General features: G+C 33.0%; 1 protein-coding gene across 1 annotated transcript; it reads right to left on the bottom strand.

Moving 5' to 3' along the window:
- Positions 1 to 14,129: 14,129 nt before the first annotated feature.
- Positions 14,130 to 14,994, bottom strand: LOC103491856 (uncharacterized). The gene has a single exon (XM_008451974.3). The coding sequence runs from the start codon at positions 14,854 to 14,856 to the stop codon at positions 14,383 to 14,385; it is 474 nt and encodes a 157-aa protein (XP_008450196.1). The 5' UTR covers positions 14,857 to 14,994; the 3' UTR covers positions 14,130 to 14,382.
- Positions 14,995 to 15,277: the final 283 nt, after the last annotated feature.

Raw genomic sequence — 15,277 nt, 5'->3', positions numbered from 1 at the left:
ATCTTTCTTAACCCTCTCTATTTAATTATAATTTATTAAATACTATTTAATCAACCTTTTTCCTCAAATTGGAAAATTTTTCTTAAAAAAAAAAAACTATTCCAATTTGAACGACTAAATCTAATATCAAACAATACTCAAATATAAACGGTCATATCCTACGTATATTATATACATTGTGGATAAAGTAGTTGACGAGACATTTTCTATCGTGATACTTTTCCTTTTCTACTGTGATACCCCTTTATAATTTCTATACTTATAACTTTTATTTATTTTAATCTTTTTATTTAAAAAACATAGCTTAAGTTATGAATTTGTTACAATTACCTGAATTTAAAATTTTTATTTTCTGTTTTATTCTTGAATTAGGTAATTTATTGTGATTACACCGTTTGACCAGTATTTCTTTTTCTTTTTTCTCCTACATTACGAAAACTAGGATAATTTAGTAAATTAAATATACGAAATTTGTGTATTGGATTTAAAATATAAATTTTAAAAAATAATAATAATTTAATCGCACTTAACGATTATGTAAAAAAGTTGAAAATTGACGTAGTATTTAAAGAAATTACTCCAAAAAATTTTATGAAAACTAGAAAGATTTGGTAAATTAAATATATTAAATTTTTGTACTAGATTTAGAATATGAATTTAGAAAAATTAATAATTTAATTGCATGTAATGATTACGTAAAAAAGTTGAAAATGAACGTAGTATTTAAAGAAATTACTGCAAATTACTTTACAAAAACTAGAACAATTTGGTAAATTAAATATACGAAATTTGTGTATTTAAGTTAGAATATGAATTTGAAAAAACAATAATAACTTTTGCTCCTGCACTCTGTTCCATGTAATTGACTCTGGTATATAACTCCCTTCCTAAAAACTGTTTTGTTCTTCGTGTATTGTTTCTTTTGAATAAAATTATGTTGTCAGTCATTGGTTTTAATCAATTGTTAAAGATACGCGATCGTTTAATATGGTTCAATATATACGCGATTGTTTAGGTATGGCTACGACGTGATCGTTTATATATGACTTTAATTTATACACGATCGTTTAGATATGACTACAATTTATCTTTTCAATTCGATCCTTTAATTTTGTTACACGATCGTTTAGATTTGGGTCCCCAAATCTAAATGATTTTTTTTCTTTAATTTGATACACGTTTAGATTTCTTTACAAGATCGTTTAAATTTATTTATACAATCATTTACCTTTTTTTAGACGATCGTTTACATTTGGCTACTCCAATCCAAATGATTTCTTTTCAAGATCTTTTATACACGATCTTTTATTTTTTTTACATGATCGTTTACATTTAGCTACTCCAATCTAAATGATTTTTTTTCAAGATTTTTTATACACAATCTTTTATTTTTTTTTTATACGATCATTTACATTTAGCTACTCCAATCTAAATGATTTTTTTTTTCAAAATTCTTTATACACGATCTTTTAGATTTTGCTATTTTATTGTACACAGTCGTTGAGATTTGGTTACTCAAAAGAAAAACGAAATCGCAGGGGAACACGGGGAGGACGAATCGTAGGGGAGAAAAGAAAGATGGAAGGGCAAACCTGGAATATTTAAAAAATGGATAACTTTTCGGGCTTTGTTACCGGCTGTAAATAGTTTACAGTTTTGTTACATTTATGTAAGTTTTCTTATTTAAAATATAAAAAAATGGAAATATTGTATATATATTTGCCAATATTAGCAACAGAATAGCAAACTTAGTTAAGATTTACCAAATTTGAATGTTGTTTGCAAAATACATTATTTTCGTGTTATTTCTAATATCCTGTTTCATTTTTTTTAGCTATTCAAATACATTTTATTTGGAATATATGGATTATCATATAGCTATTCAAATACATTTTATTTGGAATATATGGATTATCATATACTTAGGGGAATGATACTATATCTTGAAGATCAAATTTTTTACCTTTTTGTGTGTGTCCCAAATTTGTTGTTTATAACATCATTCATACTCGACATATACTATGTTTCGAAAATCTTAATTCTATTGGTTATTATAAAGTTCAATTAGTTCAACAACCGTGATTATGATTCAATGACACTATTTAGGAAATCATTCTTATTCTTGGTTTTGTAACAAATCCATCTTAATGTTAAGTTTTTTGGATTGATAAAGTATATGATTATATGAGCAAATAAATATTAATATTTGAATATGTGATCATGATATAGAACGAAAAATTTATCACATTATTTCAAAGCATAAATTACAATGTAATTTTGTCAGTAACATATGCTATACATTCTATCAAATACTGTGGATATAATATGGAAAGAATAATATTGCCATGTAGTATGTATAAATATACTGTAACTCTAAAGAAAATTAGTGCAATCAAACCTAGTTGATTTAACCAATAAATCGATTTTGTTAAATTAAGAAAAAAAATAATAAACAATCAAACAAATGGAACAAATTAAATATATTCAAATTTATATTTTTCTTATATTTTTCAAACAAATATTTTCAAGTAGGTAAATGAAATATATTTATTTACTAACCATAAAAATATTTTTAAGGAGCTCAATGAAATATTTTCAATTAAATCGAATTTATTAATTTTTTGTTAATAAATAAATAAATTTAGAGATTATCAAAATAAATTAAAACTAATAAAATATTTTCCTATATCAAACTAAACGATTGTTGTGAAAAAATATCAAAACTAATAAAATTTCAATTTCAAATATCAAATTCGCTCATTTCTCACAAGTTTGTTATAAAAAAATTAATTAATAAATTTTAAATTCAAATTGTTATTAAAAATTTGTATTTTGTATTATTTAATAATTTTTTGACAAACATTTTAGAATATAAGTTGTTAAATTTTAAATTATAACAAATAGAATTTTAAATTTTAATTTCAAATGTTATTAAAAATTTATCTTTGCAATTATTTTAGGGATATTATGTAAGATTTGAATTCAAATTGACGATTTTAGGGGATGATATAAAATCTAAATTCAAATTGTTATTAAAAGTATGTATTATATATTATTTAATAAAGTTTTGATAAATATTGTGAAATATAAAGAATCTGAACCTATTGAATTTATATTTGTCATTATTATAGGGGTATTATCTAAATTTTAATTCAAATTGTTATTAAATCTATCTATTATGAATTATGGAAATAAATTATTAATTAATTGATTTAAATCCTGAGGATCTGAAAATCTGGTAGAAATTGCCTCCATATTTTCAGGGAATGTTGGTACAATTTTCTCCAACAAGAAAATATCATGTTTAGTTAAGATTTATCAAAACTGAACTTTGTTTACAAATATATTGTATCCATGATCTTTGATATTCTATCTCATTTTTTGACCTATCCACATACATCGTATCTGTAAGAAATGAATTATCATATATAAAGTGGTATAATAGGGTATAAAAAAGTCTAAAAAGTCTGCATCCGACAGTTTTGCTATAAATCAAAAGATTTTTGGAATTTGCTATTTTTTAGTTTGTTATTTACTATTTTGCTATTTATACGGTTATCTTTATCTTTTATCTTTATCTTTAGGGGTTTTAACTAAGTTAATTTTTATAAATATAACAAACCAGTAAAATATTTACAGCTCGTGTGACAAAATGAAAAAGCTCATAAAGCTGGTAATTTTTTTTTTAATATTCTAGGTTTGCTCTTCCTTTTCATCGTCTTTCTTCTCTTCCTCATCTGTGAATTTTTTCTTTCCATCCACTTTCTTCTGTAATTTTATTTAGAAAAATTCAAATCGTTATTTGGTTCAAGATCATGTACCAAATATAAAAGATCTAGTTTTTCATTTTTATTCAAACCGTTATTTGGTTGTTCAAGATCATATATGAAATATAAAAGATCTTGAAAAAATAACGTCAATACAAAAAGATCTAAAAAAATCGTTTATATTTAGGTAGCCAAATCTAAACGATCATGTACTAAAAATAATCGATTGTATAGTCAAATCTGAACGATAGTTGATTCATTCTTCTTTGTACCTATGCTGGAACCAGTGTTGTCATGTGGGCCTCCATACTCAAGACGATAAAAAATTGGAGTAGAGGGGCTTGTACATTTTTTTTTAGCCATGCCTAGCCTTTTAAAGGCTAATAGCCTTGTAGTCGTTGAGGCCTGACATGTGTTTTTCTCTTTTCTAGGGGTTGTAGTTAGCTTTTAAAAGGTTGAATACTGGTCAAGGCTAGATGTTAACTGGTGACTTTCTCTTTCTGCCTTTATCATGCTTAGTCTTTCAAATACTAAGGCGCGTGAAATGAGTGGTCTAATTCGATCGAATGTTGAGGTTCTTTAACTATTACTTCTTTTCTCTTCCGTACTATCAACCTTCTTTACAACTATATGATTGCTGTCAACCACTCTTTCCTTTCCCTTTTTAGTTATATGGATCGACTCTAGTGACTTGTATCCGAGTCATTTTCTTGATACAGGTATAGCATGTTCTTCTCGTAAAAGCTTTTTTGGGTTGAGGAGAGCTCATGTTATTCATGAATTTTCAAGCTTGTGAACTCATTATGAGTTGTGATGTCATAACTTGCTGTCGTCATCAATTTGTAAGCCTTGGGGTCGAAGCCGCTTCCATCAGGTCTAACTTTATCTCTTGCTTCATTATCTTAGTCAACGGTGTAGTAAAGCTTTCTTTTAAGACTTCGACGTCACCAACCTTTAAGCCTTTTGGGGACTCCACGAATGGTAACTCGTCTTTCTTGCTCCTCGATAGAGAGACGTTGCGCATGATTGGCGGGTTTGAAGTCTTTTCATCTTTCAGAATCATACTCTTTATGGTGCCAACGGATGCCTCATCCTTTCCAGAGTTAAAAGTTTTTGTACTTTCATGTGGTTCCTTTCTTATGCTTGCAAGTGACTTAAGTTGTGAATTATCTCCTTTTTTTTATGAGGGGAATTTCTGCAAGCATAGCTTATGAGATATTATAATTCTTCAAATAAAACTTTTCATTTGCGAAGTGCGACTCAACCTCTTAGAACAGTTAGAGTCAACTTTAACCTTCTTTACGCCGTTTTGATAAAATTTAAAGCACTGATGCAATGTCGAAGTTACTACTTCATTTCCATGAATCTAAGGACGACTGAGTAAAAACTTGTAAATGGTCCTTTAGTTTATGACATGAAACAATGCACTAGCCTTTAGGTTGCCAATTGTGAGTTCTAAGCGTATCTTGTTTATTGATCTAGTTAAAAGCTTGGATTACTAGCTTGCTATTTGAAAGTTTGTCCATCAAGATGCTTACTTGCCTCATAGTCGACTTTAGTATTATGTTGACAGCAGATCCATTATTGATAAGAATCAGTTGAGTCTCTATTCTTGAAAGTATCTAAAAACATACAAGGGTCTATTATAAAGTTTGGATCCCAACAGAAAATTTACATTTGAAAAGTCTATAGACATACAATAGAGAGCACTCTCATATGTCATAATCGAAGCACTCGAACTTGATGCTCCTGAACTTAACAATGCATCAATAAGCATGATTTTGGGTTCTTGAGGAAATGATAATAGATCATCCACATTGAACCTCGATAAGTCTTTTGACACTCATTCCTCCTCTCACTACAAGAAGTAGATAGACTCTCAACATATAAATACGTCGATGGAAGTGGTAAACACGTCGAGAATGAATTCCCAATGTAGAAAGGGACGTCGGGACGACCGTCAGAAGAAACGCATTGGGAGACAAATTTCCGACGTGCCACTAATAAGGCATCGAGAATAATCTTCTTCCGACGTCATCTTTACCAACGTCTTCGATGTGTCGACAACAAGTCATCTCTGACGTTCACAATTCCGACGTCATCCATACGTTAGAAATAACCATCTCCGACATGACGTTTGCACCATATTTTCGACGTATTTACTATGTCGAGAAATATTTTAAATATGTAATTTTTATTTTTTCATGAAATATTTTTCTGTAATATTTTCCTATAAGATTTATTTCCTGAAATATTTGCATTCGTTTTCGATTAAATTAAAAAGAATTCAAAATAAATTAGTAAATTATGAAATACAAACACTAATTTAACAAAAAAAAAATTAAATGTTCATAATTCAAAGAAGTTCAAAAAATGTAACAACATTTATAATACAAATAAAAAATATTTCTCGTTAAAAAAAACGCAAAGAAAGTCATACTTCATAACGTACGTCTCCTAACGAGGCTCGTATGCCATTCTACACCGCGGATAATGATACAAAAGTGGCTAAGTTTAGTACATATATATGCATATCATCACCGTCTATTGTCATTTCAAGAACTTAAGAATAATAAAAACATATACACCTACCACAAAGCTAGGGATCATGTGGTTGTCCTTGTTGTGTCCGATTCATGTCTTCTATGAGCTTCTGCAATTGTTCCACTTCTAAAACTAACGCATCGTAATTTCTTGTCTGTTCTTCAATCCGTTGATTAGCTTGATCAAGCTTAGCCTGTAACTGGAGCTGTACTGTGGACTGCAGACATGAGGTCATGGAACTGTTTGTACTGATCGTTTTGTGGAGCCTTAGGCTTGGGTCCCCATTGGCTGCAATGTAGCGTTCCAACTCAAAAAGTTGAGACTGTGCACGTCTTCTAGGAGTCGGAGATGCAGATGATTGAAAAATACATGCTCAATAAATTATAAGAGCATATAATGTTAGATAAAAAGTTGAAATAATCCTAAGTTAAAATGTAAATCATTATTAGACTCACTCGAATTATCGCCCACCGACGATAACCCTCCCACAAGGTTATCTAGATCCTCTGCAAACTCGAGGAACATGGCATTCGTCTCGTCAAAATCGCGTCGGAATGACGACATAGTGCCTATGGACATAGAAAACAAACATTCAATAAGCAAATACAAACGCATAACTAGAATTGAAATATATAAACTACATAAATATGTGGGTACGTGGTTCGTCATTATCATTCGTCATCGTCGCTTGTTCTCCTTGCATGTGACAAGTGTTCATCCACATCGTCGATAAAATCGTCAGTGACATGACTCACAACCAGTCTTTCAACGATGGTGGGATGAACGTCAATCCTGCATAGAGTGTCATCTTCGATGTGCTCATCCATTCGATGGTTGACAACGATTTCTTGTACATTCAGGTTTCTCGGTAAAAAAAAGGAACGTGTTGAGAGATTTGTACCCTAGTTCAACATGTGTTCTTTGACTTTTGTTGACGTCCGTGTCATACCACCAACACTTAAATAGCCAGACATTTCTTCCCAACAGATATTGAACATGCAAGACTTCGTCCATAACACCATAGAAATTATCGTCTCCACTTCCACTTGCATCGCTTTCACCAATGACCATCAGTCCACTATTTTGTGTAGTGTGCCGGGAATCACGTTTTGACATGTGAAATCTTAGCCCACCTACGATGCATCCATTGTAACAACGAACATCAAATGATGGTCCCATTGAAAGTGAGAAGAAATCGTGAGATAGACTTTCAGACTCACACAGTTCTATAACTTGAAATCACGCAATTCTACCATAAATGTAGGATAGCCAACACAACCTAATTATTAACCACAAACAACTTCAATCTTTACATTCTACTCACCCCTTCCAACAACAGTACCTTACAAGCTATCCTACTACCACCCCTTCAAGCCCTAAAAAACACAAGCAAATTCAAAACAAAAAGGGTTACCATAACTGTAGGATAGTCATCCCAAATCAACAACAAAGTTATTCAAAACTACTAAGAAATAACTACTAGAATTGAATTAAAGGCTACCATAACTGCAGGATAACTAAAACGAATCTTAACACAAATTATAGAATTTTTAACACAATAATAACCATTGTCCCCCTCCACCCCTCAAATTTTTAACTCTAATCCCTCAAATTTTCAATTCAAATCGCCCACCCTTTCAAAATTTCAATTCAATTGCCCCTTCAAAATTTCATCCTCAACCCCCATTCCCCTCTAATTTTCAATCCACCCTCTTCAAATATTCAATTAAACCTCACTCCCCCTCTTCAAATTCAATCCACACATACAAATTTTTAATTCTTCAAATCAATTTCTCAAATACCCCCTCTTTCAACCCACATTTAAGATTCCAACTTCAAAAACCAAAATCTATTCCTAAACAATATCCTAAAACTAATTCATCATTAAAATCCTAAAACTAATTTTAAAAAACAAAAAACTAAACAAACTAACCAAACATAAACTAACATTTAAGTGTTTATGGTTTTAAACTTACCTCAAATAGGGATGTGCGGTGGCAGACGGTGGGAGAGGCGCGATGGCAGGCTCACGGCGGCGAGGGCAACAGATGCGACGACTGATATTTTCTTCTCTCTTCATTTTGTTAGTCGAACTCTCCTCTTGCTCTTTCTCTTTCCCTTTACTCCCAACACCATTCCTGACGAATCACTAGTGACATCGAGAGCTCTCATTACTCCCGATTGAGATAATTAATATTTAAAAATTTCTGATTAAGAGTTCCCAACACGTGCATGAGGCGTCGGGATAAGGTAATTATTTTTGACACCCTACACCCAGACGTAAAAAATGTAGTCTTGTTTCCCGACGATTCTATGACAGCATCGGGAAAAGGTAATACTAAAATAATGTTTTCGTCGTTGCCTGACATGTGAAAAGTGGTGTCGAAGGAAGGTGTCTATTATGATGTTATTTCTTCCGACACCTTTTTGTGCGTCGGGAAAACCTCGATTTCTTATAGTGTCTAGTGATCTTGGAGGGATGCTTTCTTCCTCTGTTACGTTGATAACATGACACGTAACAACTTCTGGGACTTCATTTTGATGATCACAAAAGAAATTTGTTGGAAGGAAGTGTGCCAAGGTTACTAAGCATTGAGGTCGAGGAAAATCCTTATCTTCCTCCTACACGAGTGCTTGGTTCTGACTCAGTACTTAGTGTAGTGTTGTGTTTTGTGTATCTTATTCTATGCGATGAGACATGGTCATGGTATGTTGTATATTGTCTATGTCTCACGTTCTCATGTAATTACTAAGTGCTTGTTAAGTACAAATTTTCCTACTACTTGTCCAAGTATAAGCGAAGCAATAGGTTTCTTGGGTAATCCAAAGTTGAACACGAAATTGATATCAAAGCTTAGTTTTAGAGTTCACTCTTCATTTAGGCGGTGTAAAAGAATAAACTATACAATGTAAAGGAGTCTAAGTTTAAACTATATCTACTTATCTACACTAGAGAATTTGTAAAGGGGGATTAAGAAGGATGCGAGATGAGATGTGAAGTAACTTGTATAAAAGAAGGGGTGAAGGAAAGTTTATGTATTACTAGGCGATTAAGTAATCAAAGAACCTTGATGCGATATAGCTTAGTTAGCTAGCTTATGATTAAGGCAAGCACCTCTTGGTGTCTTTAAACGCCACACTTGCTCACCTATCGAGATCTAGATGAGTAAGTTGAGTCAATCAAGATATATCTAGAATGTTTCACTTACAAGACTTATAGAGCTTCTCTTTTAAGGGTGAGAACCTCTCGATGCCATATACCCACACTTGTTCTCCTTTTGGAACACAAATGATGGAATTTATCTCGCCAAGGTGGAGTTTGTCTCCAAACTCATCCTTGCATGCGTTAGCCACATCCTTGCTACTTGTCTCGGGTAGTTGACGATAAACACTGGCTAGGTGATGACTATAGCTCAACTAACGTGATAAGAGTTATAAGCTAACTTTCTTATGAAGAACTTATCAGAGATCTTAAACTACAGAGACAGATGAACAGTAAAAAGATGATGGATTGAAAGGGTATAAAAATGAAATGTATTAAAGAATATAGGCCTTAAGGCACTATACAATATGAACAAATACATTACAATGAAATACAAATAATGGAAAGGATAGAAATGACATTACAAGTTAGGGGAGATGGGGAATGGTATCTTCTTCACTCAAACTTCAAGCTTTCACTCATTGGTTGGTCGGAGAAGATGAATAAATGCTTTTCAGATTATTCCTTTCCACTACTCTCTAGGGTTCTGCCCCTTCAGGCATCTGATGGTCCATTCAGACCTCCCCCTTCTTGGCCTATTCGTGCCCCCTTTTACTTGGTGAGATGAAGTCCTTTTTATAGGCAGATTTAGGCAGGAAATCTAATCTTTTAAGTATGTCAGCGCGAAAGCTGCCTCTGTTGTCAAGTGACATTAACTCCAACTACCACTTTTGTCTTCTAGTGAACCTCTTCTCGTGTTCTAATGTAGTATTCTCACCTAGTCTTCGCGTGAGTTCTTCTGCGATTAACTAACTTTTTCTTTTGATTCTAATCCTATGTTAGGACACTAAAAACAGGGTGAAACAGGCATAGATGCTTATGTAAAGTATACTTCTGAATATTTATAAATTTACAATATAAGCTACGTGTTTTGACACATTTCTTATGCATTTTAGTCTTATTATTCTATCTAAAAGGCTATAATAACTTGTATTTCTACAAGTTATCAACGAGCTTAGGCTTTCGAGTCTTCTTTTTCTTCTTATTCTTTTTAGCCTTATTCCCTCTTCTATAATTTCAATAGGAACGAGACTTTTTTTGGATCGGAGTTGACTGTCTTTTTTTTGGTGCATCATAATTATCCACTTTTCATCGTCTTCTTCAATCGATTTTTCTTTTTCTTAAGGGTTCTTTGGTGCGGCTTCCTGGAGGAATTAGATACCTATAGGCTCAAAGGTCCTAAACTGGACCAAGCTTTCCCTTTGCTAAAAAATCAATGTTGACAGTGGAGCATTCGACATTATCATCACTACAGTATGCTTTGTTTGAGCTACTTCCTCTAAGCCGAGCTCAATCATTTTCTCATGAGTCAACTTTAGAATTATCTCCTTTAACACAAAACATTTCTCTCTAGGTAACTGATGACTCGATGATACTTGTAGTAGTTAGAGTCGTCTACCTTTCCTACTTGCTTAGGTCACTTACATTCTTGCAGTTGGATCAACTGCTTCTCCAGTAGTTGCTTTAGCATGTCTACAATATCTAAATCAGGAAATGGTAAACTTTTTCCTGTCTTTCCTTTAAATTTAGACGTCTCTCGCTTCCACCATCCTTCTTTTCAACTCTCACTTCCTTCCTTTTGGAGATTTTTAGTAGGGTCGTGTTTACGACCATAGATTCATTCATTGTGCTCTTCACTATCTTTTCAACACCCTTTGTCTCTTTCTTATCTTTCTTTACTTCAGAAACAAGAAAATTCTTAGTTCCTCTATTGGTAATGCTTAACTCCATATCATGAGTCCGAGTTGCCAACTCTTCAAATGTGGGGGGCTTTATTCCCTACAGGATGGGAGTCCCAAGTGCATGCCTTGGGTGCACATTTTTACAGCCGACAGTTCGATGAGTCGATCCTTGCAGTCAAGACTCAGGGCCTCTATCAGTTGATGTAGTTAATGTTTGACTCTCCCTTTCGTTGTTTCATGTTTGTAAGCTCCATCATGCTTACGGTGCATCTGGTGTTGTAGAAGCGGTTTAGGAATTCTTTTTCTAGTTGTTTCCAACTATCAATGACTTTCGGCTTCAAACCGGTATAACACTTAAGAGCATTTCCTTTCAAGCTTCGAACGAGCTGTCTGACTAGATGGTCTCCTCATGATCCCGCGTTTTCACATATTTCGACGAATTGGGCGATGTACTGCTTCGAGTTACCTTTTCCATCGAATTGCTTGAATTTTGGAGGCTGGTACCCAAGCGACATCCTCAAGTTGTTGACTTTTTTGGTGTATGACTTAGAGGACATGAAAGAAGTATTGGATGAGCCTCTATACTAAGCTCTTATGGAGTTTGCGATCATATCTTGTAGCTGTTAAACTGAGAGGGAAGCCCCAGAAGCTAATTGTTGTTATGGTTGGTTTTCTTGCACCACATTCTTTCCTTTGTCACTAGTTTTGACAACAAGAGTTTGACTCGACTCAACAATTTCATGAGTCTGCATCTACTCTTTAAAAGCTATGATTTTGTGGTCTCGTTTCTCAACAACCTTCATTAGAAGATTAATTTTTCTCTCCATCTCTGCTATAACAGCCTCGACCGTTACATCAACCATCATGGTAAACATCATGTCAGGGTGCGCTTCTTTCTTTGACTTGCTAGAGATGGAACTAAAGTTATCATACAAGAGATTTTTCTTGATGAAAATCCCAGCTTTAGGAGACTCCATCAATTGTTTAAGGATGCTCTGTGCGATGACAAAACCTTGATCTTGCTTATGGATGATCCCTTTTGAACGATTGCGAATGACAGGTCTCGTATAAGCATTGCTTGCAACAAAATATTTTAATGTAACTTTCTTTGGTGCCATTGGTTTGCTTGTAAATTTGGATGAAGAGAGAGAGATGAGAGGTAGAGAGGTCCCATCAGACGTGTCAATTTGTTCACACGAGTTTTTAGAAGAACTTTAGTTTGTGGAGTTGAACTTGTGTTAGTGTTGTATTTATGCTGATTTGATGCGATGTGGTTCGATTTTTAGTATTTGAACCTCTGATTCTCTCTCGGTTGGATGCCTATGCTTGATTTGAAGAAGCGGAGAACGTGACGTTTTTGAAGCTAGAGTCTTAGAAGAAAGCTTATATCTTCAGGAGTTAGGGAGTCTTCTGGCTCTTGAGAGAATTCTCTTTAGACCTTCTGGAGTCAAAAAAATTTTTGACCTCTACAAATGAAGAGAGCTTTGTAATAGAGTTTTCTAGTGGGCTTTATGGGTTTGGACTTGGTTGGTCCATGGACCAGACCCATGGGCTTAACCATATGGATTTGAATCATAATTAAAATTCAGGCTAAATTAAACTTATTTTTGGGCTCAACTAACCTTAACCTAAAGAAATAATATTTAATTAGACCAAAACAATTATCGTGATCCAACGTTGATAATGAAAACATGTGGTATCGTCAGAATTGACCAATTTATGTCTTCAATTTTAATTTGGGACACATGTCAACTTTTAATTAGTCTCAAATTCAATTATATGTATTTTTTTGTCATTAATTTAGTAAATGACGTAACAATTTGTGATAGGTCCAAAATTTCCAATTTCATCAACCATACCCAAAAAAAGTAACGTATCTATTGTAGCATTTGCATTTTCTATAAATAGTGATATGTTAAGTTGATTCATTTGTAGTATATATGTCGATCCTTAAATGTTTAAATTGATTTATAATAATTTAGTATCTAAACCTTCAATTTCTTAACAATTTAGTCCATAAAATTTAGTATATGACAATTTAGTTTAGTTCCTTGTACTTGAAAATATGTAATGATTTTGGGGGTGATATTGTGAAAATTTATTATTAATAAGATTTAAGGAAACATCTTATACTATTAGGAACTAAATATGATAGGGTAGTGTAATGTGTTATATGTTGGAAATCTGAACATAAGATGATAGATAGATTGATGATAATTCTCAGATAAATTCGAAAAATGTTGAATTGTGTTAGATGGAAAGTTGGAGTCGTATTGATTTTCCATGAAAGATTAAGAGTCAAGTAGATTGAAAGGAGTGTGGGAATTTGGTCCAAAATCTTAATTTATTATTGCCTTTGGTTTTGAGAATCCAATTTGTATGCTTTTGCATTTTCTTTATTCTTTCTTTCCTTATTTTTAATTTTCTGCAATCTTTTTTTAGTGCCAATCTTTCTCTTAGTTATTCGGCGGTTAATCAATTGGTTTCTTCAACTACATTTTATGCCTCTTTGTTTTCTTTTATTATGAAGTCTTATTCATCCAAATAATTTATTATTCTTTATTCAAAATTCTAATCACCTATATTCATCATTTAGTCCACTCCACATTTGCTCAAAAAAGTAGATTACCTAAGAAAACATTTGAAAAATAAAATGATTATTTAATATAAATTTCAATTGAATTCCAGTCATAAACTTTAGATAGTTTCAATCAACAAAATCCACCTAGAAGCATGGCTTGGTAGGAAATTGAACTTTCAAGTTTCAACCCAACAAATAAACAACTTTTTTGACCTAATCCACCTTAATCCTTAATTATAATTTGGATCGAATTAGACCAATAACTAGGTTAATTGAAGACACAAGAGCCAAAATACAAGATATATACAAAAATTTATTGAATTATAGTGTGTGAATAACAATTGATTGAATATGATTAAAAACAAAAAAGAAAAAAGAAAAAAGGCCAGTAAGAACATGAAGCAGAGTAGTGTTTATGTTGTCTCAATCCGAACCCAACGCCATGTTCCGTGGATAACTTACCAATTACCATCCCAGACCTCGATAATTAGATTTCCCACTCCACAATCACTAAACTCGAAGAAAGAAGAAAAAGAATCGGAGAGTTCAACGAAAAAGCAGTTCTTGGTGAGATCTATTAAGAGAATTCTGCTTCTGCATCCTCATCTGCCGATGAAAATTTCTGATGAACAAATCAGCAACATGATCAATATCCTTTTCAAGACTAAACTCTTCACCAGCTTTCTCCTTTGAATTCTTCACCATCTCAATCACCGAACCACTTGCTTCTGCTTCTGCTTCTGCCTCTGCTTCTTCATATTTTGTAAACACCCCTGTTTCTTGCTCTGTTTCAGCAACTTGATGATCTTCAACTACTGCTTGTAACTGAGAATGTTGCTGATTGTGATGATGAGTAGAGATTGTTGTTAAAGGAATAGAGGAAGAAACAAAGAAATTTGATTGAGCTAACAATGAGTAGACTATGAGACGAGCTTTAAGAGCACGAGCTTTTCTTTTCACCAAACTTGTTAAAGCATTGCCCATCTGCTTCACCATGTTGCTCACTGATTCCTTCTTCATTTGGAAAAAATATATGGAAATATGGGTTTTAAGGATTTTGGTGGTAATCAGAATATAAATATAATTGAGGGTTGAGAGAGAGAGAGAGAGAGAGAGAGAGAGAGAGAGAAAGAGTGGTGATTAAGAAAAGGTAAAGAGAGTGGGGTTGGGGTTGGGGTTGGGGTTGGGGTTGGGGTTGAGGGGGGAAGGGTTCATTTTTTGATTATGAAAGTTGGGGGGGTAATATTTCAAAACCTAATAAAAAAGGGGAAGACAGGTGGCAGAGTGGAAGGACAAGTACAAAATCAAGTGGAATAAGTTTGATGCCAACAAACACAAAAGCAAAAATAGAAAAAAAGTGGAAGATAAGAAGTGGCATGGGGGGGAGGCAAAATATCAAACTCGTACTTTTACTTCTATGGATACAACTAATTACTTACTT

The sequence above is a fragment of the Cucumis melo genome, chromosome 6 (genome assembly GCF_025177605.1).
Source record: "Cucumis melo cultivar AY chromosome 6, USDA_Cmelo_AY_1.0, whole genome shotgun sequence".
Taxonomy (NCBI): Eukaryota; Viridiplantae; Streptophyta; class Magnoliopsida; order Cucurbitales; family Cucurbitaceae; genus Cucumis; species Cucumis melo.
Note: the sequence above shows the minus strand (reverse complement) of the source record. Positions and strands in the feature narration are given on the sequence as shown.